General features: G+C 42.6%; 1 protein-coding gene across 5 annotated transcripts in view; it reads left to right on the top strand.

The window, feature by feature from the left end:
• Positions 1-22418, top strand: part of LOC138945608 (filamin-A-like) — a 175176-nt gene that overhangs the window by 14338 nt on the left and 138420 nt on the right. For all 5 annotated transcript variants that reach the window (XM_070317058.1, XM_070317059.1, XM_070317060.1 and 2 more), the window contains exons 3-4: positions 20679-20868; positions 21292-21357. In XM_070317058.1, the coding sequence (XP_070173159.1) occupies positions 20679-20868; positions 21292-21357 (256 nt within the window). The remainder of the gene's footprint in view (positions 1-20678; positions 20869-21291; positions 21358-22418) is intronic.

Raw genomic sequence — 22418 nt, 5'->3', positions numbered from 1 at the left:
CATGCATGCGGCTTATTACCAATGTGACACAAGTAAATAAAACACTCAGCACAGATACACAGACATCGTCATCATGTCAAGAACAGACCTGACACTATGACAATTTCGTTTTCTTGTTGACAATATTTCCACATTGTATGGCAGGTGGATAAGCGTAACATGGGGTTCCATTGTTATATCGACTCCCCTCTCTGTTCCCTCTCGCCCTCCCGTTTTTCCTCCTCGGTAAGCCACTACTGTTGAGTGTTGACCTTCTTTGATGCTGTTTGACTAGCTGACTTTGTCCACAGGCGCCTACACATTTTTAACACATTTTCACAGAGAGAGAGAGGGGTCTGTCGTTGTCAATTCGCGTTTCTTTCTTTTTCTCTCCATTTTTGTTGTTGAAAAGACTGTAAACAAAAAGACAGTAAAAAAAACCACAAAGACACACAAAAAAAACAAACTTTTCTTGCCTCACATTGACAAAAGGTCGCGGTTACGGAAGTTTGATCATTTCAAAATATCAAGACGAAATTGGATGCGAAAACTGACTTTATTTCTTTTTTCAATATTATCTGCAAACACAGAACATAACATATAGCTGATATCTTTAAGCACAACTTGACTAGCTGTTCGGCAAAAGTTGTTTCAGTTGCGTGTGACACACTCATAAAAGGTATGAAACTGGAGGATGATTTCCCGTTACAGAAAATACACATCAAGTTCTTTCGCTCCATTTGATATGTGGCAATTTCTAAAAAATAAAATAAAAGAAAAAGTGTTGAGAAAAAAAATACAAGATGTCAGCAAGAAAACAGATTCGCCAGAATGACGAATATTCTTTTGTCATTGTCTCGTTTACATGACAATGAGTCAAATTTTTGGTCTTGAAATTTAAAACTAATTATATATAGGAAAACACCAGCTTGTGCAATGCAGCGTTTTGGGTTTCTGGAGACCGGTGAATGTGTTGTGCAAGGAGTGGATTCACTGAAGCATGAACGTTGACAGTGACACAGGTGTCATAATATTACGAAATTTATTCATCCGCAAATTCCAAACCTTTACAAGATGTTGAAGCTAGAAGTGAATTGGACACATGTTTTGGAAAACTTGCTGTCGATAGAAATCATTGATACAAGAGAAATGTCTACTTCGGCAATGACTCTCTTGACACTAACGCCTGCGCTCACTCCTACCGGTCATACCTTCGTCTATTTCTGTTCACTTTTCTTCCAAATACTGGTCGAGCCTGAAAGATGGGCGGTGGCGATTCTTTCTGTGACCGTGGGTCGCTTTTTACAATCCCTCCCATGCCCCTCCCGTAACGGTGCTCTTATCTGGGCGAAGAGCATTTTAATCTTTTCAGCACCAGCAGGGCCGAGAGACAGAACGGGTGTCGTGGAATGCGAAAGCTTTTGGTGTCTGATAGAGCTTATGAATGTTGGAGAAAAAGAGACGGAATGAGTTGACAAATGTTGGGGGTGAAAGTAATCTGCCGAGCAGACAACGACTGAAGTAACAGGCATACCATTTTCTCCCACCCTCTGTCAATGCAATTCACAGACACATTCGTACACACGGATGTTTCCGACTGATACTGTTTGTACGGGGTCACATATTCCATGTAGCTATTAACATTCATGTTGTTCGGAATGGTATATTGGGCGCTTGTTTTAGTCTCTCTCCTTAAAACATCCTCTCTCTCTCTCTTTTTTTCTCTCTCTCTTTCTCTTTTTTTCTCTCTCTTTCTCTCTCTTCTCTCTCTCTGTATCCCTCTCTATCTCTCTCTCTCTCTCTCTCTCTCTCTCTCTCTCTCTCTCTCTCTCTCTCTCTCTCTCTCTCTCTCTCTCTCTCTTTCTCTCTGTCTCTTTCTACGTGTTACTGTCTCTCCTGTCCATTCGGATGGCAGTCTTGATAGCAAGTTACTGTCCAGAGCATTAAACCTACGGTTTTTATTAGACAACTGGTGATCTCAGGAGGCTACATCTTTTATTGTAGCGAGCCTTAAGCGCAGCCCTGCTGTGTTCGACGTGTAAAAGCGCCTCTCTTGAGAAACGAAGAAATGCGCCGTAAAACTCAAGACAAACGAACAAACAGCACGCAGCAAATAGACAAGCCCAAAACATAAACACAAACAAACAAACAAACAAACAAAGTTAACTCAACACATGCATCAAAATGAAGAAAACAAAAACATCAACACGAAGAAACACACAAAACGCATAAAACAGGATTGAACTGTTTTGACACATAAACACGAGCCAACAAACACACAAAGGAATCACATGCACAAAACCTGCAAATCTATTACATTTTTAGAGAAAATAAACAAGATGAAAACATATACAGGAACAAATAACGTCTACATTTTTGCTTTTTGACTCACATGCGAAGCACCCGAGTCGTCCGTCCGTCCGTCCCGCCGTCCGTCCGTCCGGAAAACTTTAACGTTGGATATTTCTTGGACACTATTAAGTCTATCAACACCTGATGTGGCCTGATGGTGTATGGTTACAAGATCTCAAAAAACATGTGCGGCAACTTGACCTCACTTCAAGTTCAAGGTCACAGGGGCCGTAATTGTTGTCTTAAAAACGACCATTTTTCACATTTTCGCATTTTTTTCTGAAGTTATCGAGAATGGCAACCTTAGCTATGTATGCTATACAGGGCAATGTAAGCCCTATCTTTGGACACCAGTTTGGTTGACCTTGCTTGAAGGTCAAGGTCGCAAGGGTCCTTTAAAGTTGGATTGTATACATAGTTTGAAGTGACCTTGACCTTGAACTATGGAAGGTAACTCTTCCAAATCTACATATGTGTGAGGGAAATACATTATACTTACAAAAGTGAGTCTATATACTCACCGACATCGTCCGCCTGTCCTTCCGGGCGTCCGGGCGTCCGTCCCCCCCGTCCGTCTGTAAAACCTTTAACATTGTATATTTCTTGGACACTATTAAGTCTATCAACACCAATTGTGGCCTGATGGTGTATGGTTACAAGATCTTCAGAAACATGTTTGGCAACTTGACCTCACTTCAAGGTCAAGGTCACAGGGTCCTTCAAAGTTGAAATGTATATATTTTGAAGTGACCTTGACCTTGAACTATTGAAAATAACTCTTCCAAAACTACATATGTGTGAGGGAAATACATTAGATCTTCAGAAACATGTTTGGCAACTTGACCTCACTTCAAGGTCAAGGTCACAGGGTCCTTCAAAGTTGAAATGCATGTGAGTCGTGTGGGCTTTGCATGCCCTTCTTGTTTTCAATAATCTTATGGTTAGCTTTCGATACAAAATTATGTCAAATGATGAATGAACCATGGGGGAAAAAGTTATAGAAAAAAAATATATGTAAAAAAAGATTTTATTTTTGGGTAGCGTGACTCACGCTTCCAATATTTTGTTTTCTGTTTGCTGAGAACATGTGCTTTGCCTAAAAATACTGACCAATCAAATGCATGTCACTATGCTTATAGCCACGCCCAAACAAGTGCAGCAACAGTTTGACACTGGATCGCTGGCCACGCTATTTTTTAAACGCACGAAATGCACGGGATTTGAGAGGAGTTTTGCGCTTGGCATTTTCCAAAATAAGGATATCCTACTATGAGTACTGCGCTGGAATACTACAATGAATTTTCAAATGGCTACACTGGCTTCGTCGAAAAGGGGGTGTAATGTTGATATTTGTAGACAATAGACTCTGCATTTTAATGGTCAAATGGCGATTTCGGTATAAAAATGTAGACAAGGACCTTTAAGTTAGGATGTCACACAAAAAAAGATTTCTAATTAAAGCACACATACAGCCAAGCAATTCGGGTCTCTAGCTTTTGAAAATCCAGCCTCGTATTTTCAAACCCCTCCCTCTCTCCCAAACAAACATTATTCATCGCTTCCACAGCCATGATTAAATAGATTTTTTTCAATAATTTGTAAGTTAATTTGAAGCGTTTTCTATTGAAGGAAAAGCACGGCAAGCGACGATTATAAACTTTGAATAGCTATTTTTGCGAGAGTCTACTTCAGTACTTTGACACAGGCTACATTGAATTGAATACCTTTGGACAATTTATTTGTGGAAGACTTCGTCATGTTGGAGGGAGAGATAAATTGAAGTACAGTGGAACCCTTTAATTTGAATTTGTCTCCATTTTAAGACCCTTTTTGACTCACATGCGAAGCAAAAGTGAGTCTATGTACTCACCCGAGTCGTCCGTCCGTCCGGACGTCCGTCCGGACGTCCGTCCGAAAAACTTTAACGTTGGATATTTCTTGGACACTATTCAGTCTATCAGTACCAAATTTGGCAAGATGGTGTATGATGACAAGGCCCCAAAAAACATACATAGCATCTTGACCTTGCTTCAAGGTCAAGGTCGCAGGGGCCATAAATGTTGCCTAAAAAACAGCTATTTTTCACATTTTTCCCATTTTCTCTGAAGTTTTTGAGATTCAATACCTCACCTATATATGATATATAGGGCAAAGTAAGCCCCATCTTTTGATACCAGTTTGGTTTACCTTGCTTCAAGGTCAAGGTCACAGGAGCTCTTCAAAGTTGGATTGTATACATATTTTGAAGTGACCTTGACCCTGAACTATGGAAGATAACTGTTTCAAACTTAAAAATTATGTGGGGCACATGTTATGCTTTCATCATGAGACACATTTGGTCACATATGATCAAGGTCAAGGTCACTTTGACCCTTATGAAATGTGACCAAAATAAGGTAGTGAACCACTAAAAGTGACCATATCTCATGGTAGAAAGAGCCAATAAGCACCATTGTACTTCCTATGTCTTGAATTAACAGCTTTGTGTTGCATGACCTTGGATGACCTTGACCTTGGGTCACATGTATTTTGGTAGGAAAAATGTGTAAAGCAGTTCTTAGTGTATGATGTCATTGCTAGGTTTAGTTACTTGACCTTGACCTTCAGGGTCAAGGTCATGTCAAGGTCAAGCATGTGAGTCGTATGGGCTTTGCCCTTCTTGTTTCTCAGTTGTTATGTTCTTAGCCTCTGTAAATTGACCTCCAATTTGAGGCTCCCTCACCCCGCGGGTTAGGGGGAAGGATTTACCCGATGCTCCCCAGCATGTCGTTCCCCAGCATGTACGTCCGTATATTTTTTGTGACATTGTATGCTATGATTTTTTTTTGCAATGATGTTTGTAGCCATAGTCCGTTATACGCATAGGTGTGCGAGAATATGTAAGCGCAGTGCTTTAAAGATGTCCATGTGGGAATGTGTAAGTGGGCGTAGTCGAATGTCCATGTGGGAATGTGTAAGTGGAGCATATAAGAATGCCCATGTGTGAATGTGTAAGTGGAGCGTATAAGAATGTGTAAGTGGAGCGTGGTCGAATGTCCATGTGTGAATGGGTAAGTTGAGCGTATAAGAATGTCCATGTGTGCGATGTGTAAGTGAGACATGGATGTGTTCATGACTGAATGCGTAAGCACAATGCAAGGAATGGCCAGAGAGGTATGTGGGAGGTGTGTTTATAACCTGCCCTGTTATATAGTGCTATATGTCTTATGTAAAAACAATGTCCTGTTTGTATTATTGTTATGTACCACGCCTGAATTTCTCTATGAGATAATAAAGTATTCTTATTCTTATTCTTATGTCGTAAGAGGGGACTAACGGATTCTGTTTCTCCTTTTACCCTTGTTAAATGTTTCTTGTATAGAATATAGTCAATTTTTGTAAAGATTTTGGTCAAGCAGTATGTAAGAAATGTTAAGTCCTTTGTACTGGAAACTTGCATTCTCCCAGTAAGATCATATATTGTACTACGTTGCAAGCCCCTGGAGCAAATTTTTGAGTAGTGCCTTTGTGAACAAGAAACAATTAACAAGTGGCTCTATCCCATCTCCCCCCTTCCCCCGTCGCGATATAACCTTCGTGGTTGAAAACGACGTTAAACACCAAATAAAGAAAGAAAGAAATGAGATTCCCTCCCTTTTCAGACCTGTTTTTCTGACATTTTTGAAGGTTGTAAAAGGCGTGTTCCATTGTATTGACTCTGTTGATACAGACGGATGTTGCGTTTGAAACACACGGTTACTCGTCTTGTCATTTGTTTGTTACGTAGTCGCGTGTACGTTACCCTGTTGGTTGAAATTTGTTCTTTTTATTGTTGATTCGATGGCAGGCCATGTGAAGTTATACATTTCTGTAAGGAAAATAGTGACTAAAATCAAAGTTAAACTTAGGCGTTGTCAATTTGCTATGGCTGCGTCGAAGAAGTTACCGGAAATATCCCGTTTTGCAAATGGATTGGTCGTACAAGTTACCGGAGTTGTCTTACCACCCCCCCCCCCACCCCACCCACGTATCATATCTGACTACTGTATTAAACAGGTTTTATTAGCTTCAAACAAACCAAAAAGATAAACCATGTTTGCCGTTACACGCCATAATGCTGTATACGTCAAACAGTTACTCTCCAGAGGGACAGTTCGAGACACACCCGGCAGATTCTTGCCGTTTCCTTCGCAGTTTTTATTTTCTCTCCTTCTTTCTTTTCAAAAGGCTGAGCAGTCTGTAATGTGAATGTACCTGTTTGATCACTGGGCGAGGCGATTTTCCAAGCTGAAAAAGACATTGCACATACATATTTATTTCTCTTTGATGCTTTAAAAAGTCGTATTCGAATAAAATGCGATTGACTGGTATAAATGTGTATAGTGCATTTGTTTTGTATTCCTTTTGTGGGATTGTCACTGCAATGGGTGTAATGTTTAAAGAACGTGTTGCCTTGTGCAATGTCCATACGGAAAGAAGCCTCTAAGATTGTTTCTGCCTTCTGACTGGAACACCTCGGTAGCACTGAATATATGTTTACGGTCAGTGTACGGAGATGTTAGCAAGGCGCAGCATCGAATAACGCCATTTGGACCTTCAAATACCTTCTGCTGTTTCAGTTACCTTACGTGTGTAGACTTTTATTTTAATACAACGCTTACTGACCTTCGCTCGAGCCAAGACCTAATACTGAACGAAGTTATTATTAACCAAAGAAGGTGATTTATTTGAGTTAAGAACTTGCTGTTTGTAAAGCATGTTATAGTGCTTCAGAATTCTGGTATCCAAGAGTTTATAACTGATTTGGATTTGCTCGATCTCCACCTTTAACAGAGAAATTAATGAATGAAATAAACATGACATGAATTGGGAATTGTGCAAGAGAAAAAGTAGGCTTTTGTGAAAAAAACAGGATCTGTTTTTAGGAGGGTGGATACGGTTTTTACAGTTACCAATTTCTGTTTGGTGACGAATGAATGATTTAGTGAGTAAAGGGCTTGGGTTCTTGTTGGGCGCGAAGTTTGTGGAGTTCAAACGATTTGTTGTAAAGCTTCTAGTTCATTTTCACCCTCTGATTGTAGAACGTTTGACTCTTGACATTCAGCACAGGGTGCATAGGGTGGAAAAGGAAACGCCAATGAAAAGGTTCACTTTGGGGGAATAACATCGCCGGATTAAGTATTGGAAACCACTCTAAAAAAAATAGTCATTCAGCTTGGGTTTGGATAGAAGTATTACACAGCAGCAACTGCCCCATAGATAGAAGTGTTTAAAATATACAGGCTGCCGTATTGCCTTTCTAATCGAGATTGAGTGCCCATATTCAAGCGATCCGACATTTTGGTCACTGAATGCAGACATGAATGTACAGAATCGAATTTCTGAAAGTTTTCGTCCCAGAACAAGGTGTGAAGTGCACAAAGAGACTGCATGTGGTATGAATACCAAAACTGCACACACAAGATTATAATTCAAAATTTGTCATGCTTAAGCTCTGTGTGAAGTTGAGAAAAGTAGTATTGCTAAACCAGAGGTGTGTTTGCATTGTAAACCCCAAACGCTGTTCTGTGTTTTCGACACAGGGGGGACATTTGTAAAGAAAGGGTTAAAACGTCTGTATGACTCTGTGGACATAGTGTGAAAAGGGAGAGAATTTGTGAGGGGATTAACTTTGTTAGGGAAGGTTCGTGTGTATTGAGGGCGGGGGGTTGGGGGGGGGGGGGCGGTTGTGAGAGCGTGTATGTGTGTGTTTGTGTGTATTTGTGTGTGTGTGTGTGTGTGTGTGCTTTGTATCAGTTTTTCTTTCGCTTCTCTTTTCGTCTTGGTTTCGTGTCTGAGAATGAGTGCAACTATTACCATCCGTGAACATGTATGTGAAATATATACCTTGCCAAATACTTTCAGACTTAGTCATAAACGCACAGGGCCGTGCAAGTCCGTAACATAAAACCGGGGCCACATCATGTGACCTGGAGTCGCTGAAGTGTGCAATGATCTAAAAGGCTGCAACACACCCCCCGCCTTCACTCCCACCCACTGTTACTGGTTCTCCCCTATTCTTCGCTCCAACTTTCACACTCACGCCCTCCTTCTATTTGAAGGGGAAGGTCTCCGAAGTGTTTTAAAGTCTGTGTGTCTTTGTTTCTGGAACACTCTTTTTGACTTGTGTTCCTGAAAATCTTGAACGCGCTTTCTGTTGATGCTGCACTCAAATTGTATCACTATAACTATGAATCCCCTCATGATGGCTAACGCATGCATTGATTAGTTTTACTTAAATAAGGTTCATGATTTAAATCTTTGGAAACTGATATGTCAGAGGATATCATCGTAACATTTAAGCTGCGTTCTAATGTACGTATGTTTAGTTTTCACTGACTGTTTCGAGGAGGAAGTATATTTTTGGTAAAATGGAAATGACGGCCAACATTTAGTCCTTGTTGATGTATCTTAAAAAATGAATAGATTTGAAAGGCTCACGTATGTAGAAGGTTACAGCAGCAGAAAGGAAAACTTACGTTATGAACAATTTAAGCTAAGAGCAGTAAAATACTCAAATCATGTACATGCTCATAAAAAAACTAATTGCTTCATTCATTAACCATTCTCAGACATGCCAAAGAAATACACACAACGAGCATGGAATCTAAAGAATAGTAAAAGACCTTCGCTTTTACAAACACAACGGTGCCAAAATCAAGAAAACTAATATAGGGACAATGTGTTTAGCGCATAACGAGTTGATGTCCTGAATAAGGTTAGAGGCCTGTGAGGTTGTATAGAAGCACGAGTCAGTTAGGTTCAGCTGAAACACTGACTCGAGGCATTTAAAGGTACTGAACTTGTCAAATCCAGGTGCACGGAGCCCCTGGGGCTTTTAGTCATACATCAGGCAGCTATCCGTTAGAAGAACTACCAAGTTTCATTGACTTGCACCCAAAGAGTCAAGAACTGCGATTTTTTTACGAATTAATTTTGAACTCGGACCCGGCTGGTCTTGACCTATTTTTGGATCTAAATTTAGATCAGGTAGATCTCCACATCATGCACAAAAAGACACGTCACTAGCAAACTATGTCAGACATCATCATGAGTTTGTGTAAAACAAAATGGAGGCCGGAATCACTCAGTTGAATCGATCTCCGACCAAACACCACGTAATAACTAGGTTAATTTATGCACTCGCGTGAACAAGAAACTGTCGAGCTTCACAGATGTCGTCGTTGGGTAGTTTTGGGTTTGTTTTACTACCATAGGAGGATTTTTGAACTGTAAATGCACTCAGCTGCAACAAAAACGCAAAACGAAGGCTGTGAGCTGCACTGTGCCTTTAAGCAGGGTGACTGTCTATACCAACCATTTAGGTTAACTCCCCCTAGACGGCAGACTGGACGGGGCACTTCTAAGTCTCCCGTTCTCATGAAATGGTGCCATTCAGCCACACCTCCTGTAATTACTCGGTAGTGCCTCGCATACTTTGAGGAGGATTTCGCTAAGTATGCACATTTTCTTGACCAATTATGGGGTTTTGTCTCAGGTTAATTAAGCACGTAGTGGTTTAAGTGGCTGGGGGTAAAGGTGGCACCCGTTATTGGTGTAATGTGTCAAAAATATGTCCAGACACGAAATTTATTTTTTTGGAATTTTGGGTGAGCTTGGGAACTGTATTTTTTCTGTTTTGACGCATTGTTCCTCAGAAATTAAGAGGAATGCTGCCCATTTCATACTTCCATGTAGATGTCATTTTTGAAGGAATGATAATTACATTTTTAAGGTTTGTGGGGGACACTGTCGTTTCTAGCGATGGTGCGTCAGGAATATTTTGCTTTTGCATTTGAGGGGCGTCTGAGACATGTGAACTATATATTCAGTTTCAAGGATACTGGTGACGTGCTTTATGAAGAATGTAGCTGTCAAACGATGACAGATGATGCCCGTAAGAATGCAAAACATCCACAGTGCTTGTGAAGACAAATTGCTTGGCTGTTTCAAATTATTGTCAACCCTATAATAAGGCCTGTTTGGGTGAATATGGTGAAAGGGGCGGGAATAGGATACATATCTCTCTTGCTCTCCGCTTTTCCACCCTCTGCCCCCGTTAAAATTCTTCCGGTTTTGAGGTGCTTGAACTGCATGCGTGTTCTGTACCAAAAATTATCAGCCTGGCTGCTTCATGTCCAGTGCAGGGATTTTGAATTGATTTCGTCAGTGACGCCTATTTCAGTTTGCTGAATTAATTCTGAAAAAAGAGAAAAACAATAAAAGGCTGTTCTTATTCTATCCAAAAGTGGGTTTTTTAACAAATCTGTATGGTCGGTTGACCGTCGGGGAGGAATGTCTTTTTTAACAGTGCTGACACTACAGTCGTTGCGCGTTTGACAGTCGCTTTGTCTTCGCTGCATCAAGCTCTCCATTCAAACGAAAGCGACTGCGAAATGGAGCTGTAAATAAATAAAACCATGGGGTTTTGTACTTCCCTTTCCCTCCCATGTTTCTCAGGGCAGCTGTCACAAAGGCCAACTGATCGGTGAATGAAGTCATTGTCCTATTGAGTATTCTGTTAATTAAACACAGCAAATCAACCACCGTTACTGTAAAATCGAAGCTTGGATAATGTCCCAGATTTACGGTGTGTAAAAAGAGATCGCAGAGTAATGTTTGTGCGGAAATTTAGCTTTAGCTAAGGTTTCTAATGCGTTCGTTCGTCTGTAGATTGCGTTGTAACTAGTAGGGCTGGTTTTACCACATTACCACACATCGTAAGAGCAAATCCATGTGATCCGCCAATATCTAAACAAAAAAGTATTGCTGTACCAGTTACTGTTCATCAAAAGGAATTGATCTATTTGATCCTTTTGAGCGATTGATTTGTCAGGAAGGAAAGTCGTGTTCAGAGCAGATAAATCTATTATGTTGAGGTGATCTAGCGTTTTCCCCCAAGGCTGCAGGTACGATAAAAAACAATAACCAACCAACATCCAGCCACCGATTTTTTTCATTTGGGTTGTGAGGGTGGTAGAGGTGGTGGTGGTGTGGGAGGGATGATGGGAGCCGTTGGTGTGTGTGTGTGTGTGTGTGTGCGCACACACGCGGGCGCACGTTATGCATAAAGCCTCCGCGTGTGTAACTTGACCCAAGAGTACACTTTGAACTCATCTTGGATCATTTGTACTGATTCATCCATCTATTTCATGCCATGTTTAATGTGAGAGGCTATTCGTGTGTGTCCGCACAGTTATTTCATCAAACGCCCGATAGCCATTTTGTCATTACCAGCGTTTACGTTTCAACCTGCACATTTATTTACCCTGCTGTGGCCAGACTCTGCATTTGCGCATTTCGTCACGCTTTAAATCGATATTGGCTTTATTCCCCAACAATTATTTCTATAACTACAAGAAATGTCTATCCTTTTGCAAGCAAGATAGTTGTTATGTCCGTGTGCGTATGTTTACCTTTGTGCGTGTTTCTGTTTACTCCTGAGCTCAGGTACAATTCATTCTGTTTACCGACTGATTCATTTCTACAGTATGGCGCTGTCGTTTAGAGTTCCCTGGGGTAAGCGTGTAGGGTAATTTAATCAATAGCACAATCGCCCATTGCGTGGCAGTCAGTGTTTATTTGTGAATCTGCATGCTTCAGTGGTCACACTGCGCATCCGGATGCATGTAACGACGAAGGGAAGCCTTTGATGTTGATTGAACCTAACTGCGAACATGCTTTTGCCAGTGTTGCCTTTCTGGCAGCAACAATCGAGTTTTTTTCTCTCATTTTTATATTTAGTCAAGTTTTGACTAAATATTTTAACATCGAGGGGGAATCGAAACGAGGGTCGTGGTGTATGTGTGTCTGTCTGTCTGTCTGTGCGTGTGTGTGTGTGTGTGTGTGTGTGTAGAGCGATTCAGACTAAACTACTGGACCGATCTTTATGAAATTTGACATGAGAGTTCCTGGGTATGAAATCCCCGAACATTTTTTTCATTTTTTTGATAAATGTCTTTGATGACGTCATATCCGGCTTTTCGTGAAAGTTGAGGCGGCACTGTCACGCCCTCATTTTTCAACCAAATTGGTTGAAATTTTGGTCAAGTAATCTTCGACGAAGCCCGGGGTTCGGTATTGCATTTCAGCTTGGTGGCTTAAAAATTAATTAATGACTTTGGTCATTAAAAATCTGAAAATTGTAAAAAAAAAATAAAAATTTATAAAACGATCCAAATTTACGTTTATCTTATTCTCCATCATTTGCTGATTCCAAAAACATATAAATATGTTATATTCGGATTAAAAACAAGCTCTGAAAATTAAATATATAAAAATTATTATCAAAATTAAATTGTCCAAATCAATTTAAAAACACTTTCATCTTATTCCTTGTCGGTTCCTGATTCCAAAAACATATAGATATGATATGTTTGGATTAAAAACACGCTCAGAAAGTTAAAACAAAGAGAGGTACAGAAAAGCGTGCTATCCTTCTTAGCGCAACTACTACCCCGCTCTTCTTGTCAATTTCACTGCCTTTGGCTGCCATGAGCGGTGGACTGACGATGCTACGAGTATACGGTCTTGCTGAAAAATGGCAGCTACTTGACTAAATATTGTATTTTCGCCTTACGCGACTTGTTTTCATTGTGTGTGTGTGTGTGTGTGTGAGGGGTCTTTTTCTATTGCGCTTATAGACGTAACAGTCAGACAGACATGGAGATGGACATAACGAGTCGTGTCGCTGTCAACAGTCGAGTGACCCCCCCCCCCCCCCCCCCCACGCCTCCCGAGCTCCCCCCTCCTCTGAACGCATAGGTAAACATCACACGCATATCAGAAGACAATCTAATCTGCTTGTGTGATTTTAGTCTTGTGTTTATGTAAGCAGCCGAGGGTTTTTTTTCCTTCCGCGTATTTGTAGACAGACAGACGGGATCGTTTTCCTAACCGGGCCGCATCTATTAACTTGGTTCCTTTAATGCAAAGGTAGGCGTACAACAAAGAGTTTTATGTTCCTGTCAGTAGCTGGTGGGTTTTTTTCTTTTAGCACACATTTGCAGACAGGCAGACGATCGTTCATATAATGGGATGAATTTCAGAAAGATAAATTAATACCGAGCTTCTGTCAGTTTGGCTTCTTTTCCATCAGATTTTTGTAACTAGACGGGCACGCAGAGAGAACAGAAAGAGAAATACAGACAGACACACTGACAGACACACTGACAGACAGACACTGACAGAGACAGAGAGAGATTCAGACAGAGATAGAGATAGCACCATACCCCGAAACAAGGACACTACTGGTAAGGGTAAGAGAGTTAGAAGCTGATCGATGTTAAAATCTCGATCACTGTAAAGCCATACCTGCTGGCCTTGCTTGAACTTCAAAAAAAAAGTTCGCCAGCTGTCTCCACCCTACAACATGTTCATGGGAGGTTAATGTTGTTATCATGGAAGGTGCACTTTACACTGTTTACCAACTGTTTACAATGCACTGAGTTTGTTTTGCGTGTCCGAAAAAAACCCGTGTGTGTGTGTGTGTGTGTGTGTGTGTGTGTGTGTGTGTGTGTGTGCGTGCGTGCGTGCGTGCGTGGTGGTATGTTTGGTGGCCACAGTTTCTGTTAGTCTGGTGCACTACACCCACCACCGATTCTGCAGTTCTTGACGAGAGACGTAAACAAAGAAGATGAACATTATTTTCAGTACATTTTCAGGCGTTTGCAATTTCAAACCCAATTTTCCTTTGTATGTTGTTATTGTCTACCACACATGATCCTTCGCATTATACTAATCAATACAAATGGATGCAGCATAAGTTTGAGTTTCTGGTGGGGGAGGGGGGGTAAGGGGGGCGGGGGGAGTCCTTTACCCAGACTCAGTGTTCATTCAGGCGTTCTCAGTTTCAAGCATATAGCCACTGAACATCGTATATATACCAAACATAATGTATCCTCTGAGCATCGTTTAAGTCTACCCCATAGAGTGTTACGGTTTCACATCTGTCTGACGCAGCATGAAGTGTCTACCTGTTTTCCACTGACCCAGGTAGGCTAGCCAGGTAAATGTTGAGTGGGTTAGTAAGGCGGCGCAGGGAAAAGTTCAAAGGTAATGTACCTGGGACGCTGGTAGTGTGTTTTGTCACCGTTTGTCAGCACGCTGTGATTCATTCACCAGTGGTCGCAGTCGTCATTTTTAGCCACGATGACACAAGTTCTGCTCTCAGCCTTTCTTCCCGGTGAAGCCCATTGCGTAAGTCACGATTCTTTAGGTTTTCACAGGGAACAAGAACATCCTTCCACTTACCATGAATACATTTTTGTCACCGTTTGTCAGCACGCTGTGATTCATTCACCAGTGGTCGCAGTCGTCATTTTTAGTCAGGATGACACAAGTTCTGTTCTCTCCCTTCCTTCCCGTTAAGATCATAGCGTAAGTCACGATAGATAAGGCTGTTACAGGCGACAAGAGCGTCCTTCCCGTTGATGCCCATAACGTAAGTCACGATAGTTTAGGCTTTTACATGCGACAAGAGCATCCTTCCCGTTTAAGCCCATAGCGTAAGTCACGATAGATGAGGCTTTTACATGCGACAAGAGCATCCTTCCCGTTCAGTGAAGCCCAAAGCGTAAGTGACGATAGATAAGGCTTTTACATGCGACAAGAGCATCCTTCCCGTTGAAGCCCAAAGCGTAGGTGACGATAGATAAGGCTTTTACAGCCGAAAAGAGCGTCCTTCCCGTTGAAGCCCATAGCGTAAGTCACGATCGATAAGGCTTTTACAGGCGACAAGAGCAGCCTTCCCGTTGAAGCCCATAGCGTAAGTCACAATAGATAAGGCTTTTACAGGCGACAAGAGCAGCCTTCCCGTTGAAGCCCATAGCGTAAGTCACAATAGATAAGGCTTTTACAGGCGACAAGAGCATCCTTCCCGTTCAGTGAAGCCCAAAGCGTAAGTGACGATAGATAAGGCTTTTACATGCGACAAGAGCATCCTTCCCGTTCAGTGAAGCCCAAAGCGTAAGTGACGATAGATAAGGCTTTTACAGGCGACAAGAGCATCCTTCCCGTTCAGTGAAGCCCAAAGCGTAAGTGACGATAGATAAGGCTTTTACAGGCGACAAGAGCATCCTTCCCGTTGAAGCCCATAACGTAAGTCACGATAGATAAGGCTTTTACATGCGACAAGAGCATCCTTCCCGTTGAAGCCCATAGCGTAAGTCACGATAGATAAGGCTTTTACAGGCGACAAGAGCGTCCTTCCCGTTGATGCCCATAACGTAAGTCACGATAGTTTAGGCTTTTACAGGCGACAAGAGCGTCCTTCCCGTTGAAGCCCATAACGTAAGTCACGATAGATAAGGCTTTTACAGGCGACAAGAGCATCCTTCCACTTAGATACGTACCATGAATTAAATTTTCGTGCGTGGTATGTTTCTTGGGTTTTAGTTTTCAAACAGTGTCTTGTTCAGTCTCCACGCGTCATCATTAAGTTAAAAAGTAAGATGAGTAAGCAGCACAGAGTTATAGTGGGGGTTTTCAACATGCACCCGTTTTGAGTAAATGCATTCGCGATTGGGACTTTTAAACCATCATCCTTAGGTTGGAGGGGGAGGGGCTGGCGAGGGAGGGGCTGGCGGGGGTGGGGTGGGTTGAGGGGTGGGTGGGTATTGACCCAAACAATACTAAATTGAGTTGTTTTTTTACACACTGTATGCTCTAAAGACTTTGAACTTTTGACTAATGACACAGTCCAAGATTGAAGACGTGGGGAAAATAGACCTCAGCTGTACAGTACACAGTGAATAGACTCTGCCTGTCAAGCAGGGGAGAGGTGCTTGGGCCGGGGTGATGGGAATTAGAGACACTGCAAAGTACGTCACACGCACCGTCCATGAGCTCCCACACTGTGCCTATTTTCTGACAGCCAGGCTATTCCCCATTGTGCGTCTAATGATAGGGCAGGGTTACCCCTGTGTCCTATAGTTCCGTGTGTGTGTGTGTGTGGGTGGGTGGACGGGTGTTTGTTTGTGTGGGGGAGGGGGTGTTTGTGTGTGTGTTTGCGTGTGTGTGTGTGTGTGTGTTAGACTTGGTTGTTTTTTTTGTGGGTTTTTAATTTTTTAAATTTTTGAGTCACTTGAGAAAAAGTGACTCTATGTAATCGGTCAGTGTTAGTCTGTCCGGCCGGCCGTCCGGCCGGCCGGCCGTCCGTAGACACCACCTTAACGTTGGACTTTTCTCGGAAACTATCAAAGCGATCGGGCTCATATTTTGTTTAGTCGTGACCTCCAATGACCTCTACACTTTAACGATGGTTTCGTTGACCTTTGACCTTTTTCAAGGTCACAGGTCAGCGTCAAAGGAAAAATTAGACATTTTATATCTTTGACAAAGTTCATCGGATGTGATTGAAACTTTGTAGGATTATTCTTTACATCAAAGTATTTACATCTGTAGCCTTTTACGAACGTTATCAGAAAAACAAGGGAGATAACTAGCCTTTTCTGTTCGGCAACACACAACTTAACGTTGGGCTTTTCTCGGAAACTATAAAAGTGACCGGGCTCAAATTTTATGTGAACGTGACTCATTGTGTTGTGAATAGCAATTTCTTCCTGTCCATCTGATGCCTCATATAATATTCAGAACTGCGAAAGTGACTCGATCGAGCGTTTGCTCTTCTTGTTTTTTTTTGGGGGGGTGGGGCGGAGATCAAGTAAGAAGACATTTTACTATTCATAATGGTTTGTGTGTTTGCATAGGCGTACAAGTTAAACTACGTTTGAGACAGTCTTATATATAACATTCAAAATCAGGAATTCACACAAAACATACGCCAGGAAGAGACATACCTTTACCCGTCACCGAATCCGCCATACCTTAGGCCATCAAACCCCACACTTTTTTCTGCTTTTGACAGATTATTTGCCAAAGATACACAATGCACACAATACTCAGTGTCGCAAAGCAGACCAAAGCAAAACAACAATCAAGGGTGGGAAAAGCTACATTCAAGAAAACAGATTCTTTGTCCAGAGAACAAACACCCGATATACGGAGATACGAGTGTGTGTCTCTTCGTGCAGAGAATAGACACAGGATACGGAGATCTGTACTATTGTGCGTCTCACGTGCCGGCGGGTCTTCATTACCCATCTGCCCCTGTCTTTTTCTTGTCACACGATACATCGGTGTTGCTTGCGATTTTGTTGTGCTTTTCCCGTCTGAGCGTTTGTTGGGTCGCAGCCCCTTTTGGGAGGAATAATGATGTGCGTGATTGTATGCCTTCCAGTTTGGTCTAGTGTTTCTTGTCTTAGTGATTTGTACCTGTCGTGCTGTACTTGGAATGTGAGGACGGTGAAATGGAGGGGCCCGTGGGTGGGTAGTGCGGATTTGAACAGGGTAGAGATGAGGTAGAGTATTGGCAAGTATTATGTGTGCGTGTGTGTATGAGAGAGAGAGAGAGAGAGAGAGAGAGAGAGAGAGAGAGAGAGAGAGAGAGAGAGACTGGAGAGAGAGAGAGAGAAAGAAAGCGAGAGAAAGAAAGTGAGAGAGAGAGAGACAGACAGAGAGAGAGAGACAGAGAGAGAGAGAGACTGGAGAGAGGGAAAGAAAGTGAGAGAAAGAAAGTGAGAGAGAGAGAGACATACAGACAGAGAGAGAGAGAGAGAGAGAGAGAGACTGGAGAGAGAGAGAGAGAGAGACTGGAGAGAGAGACAGAGAAAGAGAGAGAGACACGGGTAGAGAGAGAGAGGTCACACAGTTAAAACAGTGGCCGATACAGTGTCCTTACACATGTTTGTGACAGTGACAGTATCCCTTTTAACTCATTGGATATTTAGTTATGTTGTACCATGAAAACAAAAGTGCACACGGCTGCCCAGTTAAGGCCCGGTCACACAGCCCAAAAGTCGCATAAACGCATGAATCACGCATAAAATTTGATTGTGCGTGCTTGTCGGTCGAGCATTTGACTATTTTCGTTGATATACACGATGAAAATCACCGATGAATTGCGCAAGAACTACGGAAAGATCACGCAAAAATCACTAACAAACCACGCACTACAGCGCATAGGCACGCAAAGGTCCACGGAAAACCACGTATAATCTGCGCACTATCACTAATGAACTGCGTATGAATCGCGCATGATTCGCGCATGAACTGTGCAAGGAATGCGCGGCAGCGCGCACGTCCGTTCCGCGCATATATTAACTGTTGCAACCGCGGCGCCATGGCATTCCCATTTCAACAGTCGCAAACGATCACTGATATTCCACGCATATTTCGTGCATTGTTCGCGTAAGAACTACGCAAATTACGCAGAATTGACGTAAAACGGTGCAATACTGCGTAAACTCTTACGTGAAGCCGACTTTTGAGCTGCTCAAAACCTGGCATCGCATAAAGCGCCGATCCGGCGAACATCGGCGGACAACTACAGAGGTTCCACGTCAGACAAACTGATGAAATGCGCAAATCGCGCATGTATCGCGTAAGGGTCAAATTTCGTGCGTGATTCATGCGTTTACGCGACTTTTGGGCTGTGTGACCGGGCCTTTAGGCACTAACTTTCCAAATGAGCAGTTCCCAGGGCAGAGGGGCACGAAGCAAAAGTGGGTACCACCCAACCGGGTGAGAACAAACCGCGGGGTCTGATTCGTTGACATCACAACACATATCAATGTCAACCAAGGGCGGGGATGTAGCTCAGTCGATAGCGCGCTGGATTTGTATCCAGTTGGCCGCTGTCAGCGTGAGTTCGTCCCCACGTTCGGCGAGAGATTTATTTCTCAGAGTCAACTTTGTGTGCAGACTCTCCTCGGTGTCCGAACACCCCCGTGTGTACACACAAGCACAAGACCAAGTGCGTACGAAAAAGATCCTGTAATCCATGTCAGAGTTCGGTGGGTTATAGAAACACGAAAATACCCAGCATGCTTCCTCCGAAAACGGCGTATGGCTGCCTAAATGGCGGGGTAAAAAACGGTCATACACGTAAAATTCCACTCGTGCAAACAACATGAGTGTACGTGGGAGTTTCAGCCCACGAACGCAGAAGAAGAAGAAGAAGAATGTCAGCGCAACCAATCCAACACCGCGGCTGGGTCCCACCCGGTTGGTATCTTTCTCTTGTACCTCAGCCCTGGTCTTTTATGGATATGACCCGACACGAGAGAGCTACAACACTATCTCTGAATGTTGTTGTTTTTTTCTTCATTTTTCTCTCACTTTTACCCAAAATTTTAAATCACTGCCATATTTGCGAGACCGAATTCGAACAGTTCCTTTTTATTGAGTCACTTGAGAAAAAGTGACTCTATGTAATCGGTCAGTGTTAGTCTGTCCGGCCGGCCGGCCGTCCGTAGACACCACCTTAACGTTGGACTTTTCTCGGAAACTATCAAAGCGATCGGGCTCATATTTTGTTTAGTCGTGACCTCCAATGACCTCTACACTTTAACGATGGTTTCGTTGACCTTTGACCTTTTTCAAGGTCACAGGTCAGCGTCAAAGGAAAAATTAGACATTTTATATCTTTGACAAAGTTCATCGGATGTGATTGAAACTTTGTAGGATTATTCTTTACATCAAAGTATTTACATCTGTAGCCTTTTACGAACGTTATCAGAAAAACAAGGGAGATAACTAGCCTTTTCTGTTCGGCAACACACAACTTAACGTTGGGCTTTTCTCGGAAACTATAAAAGTGACCGGGCTCAAATTTTATGTGAACGTGACTCCCAGTGACCTCTACACTTTGACGTCTGCTTTGGTGACCTTTGACCTTTTTCAAGGTCACAGGTATGCTTCAGGTATGCATTGTGTTGTGAATAGCAATTTCTTCCTGTCCATCTGATGCCTCATATAATATTCAGAACTGCGAAAGTGACTCGATCGAGCGTTTGCTCTTCTTGTTTTTAACCCGTCTTCGTGTTGTACATAAAAAAAGAAAGATTGTGGATGACAACTTAAAACGGATCCTGCGCCTGGTATGGCACCTGATCCCGTGACAAATCTGTATGTTTGTGTTTCCTAGAAGCGAGTACACGGTAACGGCAATCTGAAGTTCACCCTGAATCTGATTCGGTACCTACAATTTCATTGGTGTCAGAGGAATACGATAGACTTACTTCCTTACTTAGCCCCTTTGCCCCCAGCGAAGCATAGGCCATTGACGACGTTTTTCCATCACACTCTGCTCTGGGCTGTTCTTTCTGCTTATGTCCAGCTGTTGCCTTGCCTCTTCAGTTCTGCCTCTGTGTCACGCAAATAGACACAGGATAGACATTGATGCAGTTTCTGACCAGAAAAAGCGGAGACCACTACACCTTGGAAAGACAAGTTCCTAATCGTTCCTTTCTCTTATTTCTGTTTGCTAGGAAGCGAAGACATCGTGAACGGCAGCCAGAAGCTGATCCTGGGCCTGATATGGCACCTGATCCTTCGCTACCAGATCGGCAAGACCAAGTTCCCGCCCAAGAAGCTGATGCTGGCCTGGCTCAAGGCTGTCATCCCCGACTGTCACATCAGCAACTTCACATCCGACTGGAACGACGGTGTTGCTCTCAGGTATGGACAGTCTTGTCAAAGGGGTGTAATTTAAGCTTAGCGAATCTGGAAGACTGTGGTGGGGGAGGGAGGGGGGGGGGGGTGGATTCTCAAAAGCTCTCACGAATAGGGGTGGGTGGAGTTGGGAAGAGGGATGTGAGAAGGTGTAAACTTGAGTGAATTTGGTAAATTGTGGAGGCAGATGGGGGATGGGTGGGTATCACAACAGCAACTAGATTTCGGATTGGGGAAAAATACTAGAGGGGGGCAGAGTATGACAGAGAGAGAGAGAGAGAAAGAGTGTGTGTGTGTGAGTGTGTGTGTGTGTGTGTGTGTGTGTGTGTGTGTGTGTGTGTGTGTGTGTGAGTGTGTGTGTGTGTTTTAGAGAGAGCGAGAGAAAGAGAGAGATGCACTGGTATTGACAGATAAGGCTTTTTATTTCAGTGCCTTGATTGACTACTGCCAGCCAGGACTGTTCCCAGACTGGAATCGATTGAACCGGCACAACAGGTAAACTATTTTCTTACTGGCCTCTTAAAGTGTCTTGTACATGCACTTACAGGTATACCCGCTCAGGTCATGTCTATGTGGCCCACAGCATGCAATACATAACAATACAATACAATGCAAGCAATACAATGCAAGCAACACAATGCAAGCAACACAATGCAAGCAACACAATGCAAGCAACACAATGCAAGCAATACAATACCGTACAATACTATGCAAGCAATACAATACCGTACAATACAATGCAAGCAATACAATACCATACAATGCAAGCAACACAATGCAAGCAACACAATGCAAGCAACACAATGCAAGCAACACAATGCAAGCAATACCATACAATGCAAGCAATACAATACAATGCAAGCAAAACAATACAATACAATGGAGCACAATACAAAACAATACAGTAGAATATGATACAGTACAATACACTACAATACAACAAAAAACAATAGAACACAAAAAAGTGCAGTACATTACAATTCAACTTTATTGTCTGTTTTGTGTGTACAATCAACATCCATCCTAGTCATAGATTCTTGAAGGTCTTGGCTTCTTTGCTTGAGTATTCCGAGGCAGCAAAATGGGCTTCTCTTTTCAGTCAGAAACCAGAAACACTGTGTAGAAAGCCTTTTGCGGCTAAATCATGAGTTGCTTTGATGTTGGTCTCTTGGGATTTTGAGACAAAGGAAGCCATATCTTGAACACACACAGCCTGGCAACCTCTACATTCTGCTGCCAGTTGCATGACATTCATCGTGCTATTGTCACGAGTGTTGGTTCTGCTTGGCTAACATTCCATCAGTGGTTCACCCGGCTTTCCTTCAAAGGATAGAAATGCTTTATAACGTCCATGGTAAGCGAGAGAACAGAAAACCATCAGTGACCTTAAGTTGTTGATGCTGTTCGGTGTTTGGTAGGGGGTGAACAACTGTGGATTTTACTATTCAATACAGTAGAAAATAATACAAGGCAATGCAGTACCCATCCCAGCCCTGGATACAGCATAGCTTGGATGTTGGTAGAGCACTGACCCTACTCACCTCACACCCAACTGC

The sequence above is a fragment of the Littorina saxatilis genome, linkage group LG13 (assembly GCF_037325665.1).
Source record: "Littorina saxatilis isolate snail1 linkage group LG13, US_GU_Lsax_2.0, whole genome shotgun sequence".
Classification (NCBI taxonomy): Eukaryota; Metazoa; Mollusca; class Gastropoda; order Littorinimorpha; family Littorinidae; genus Littorina; species Littorina saxatilis.
This window is presented reverse-complemented; position numbering and strand designations above follow the sequence as displayed.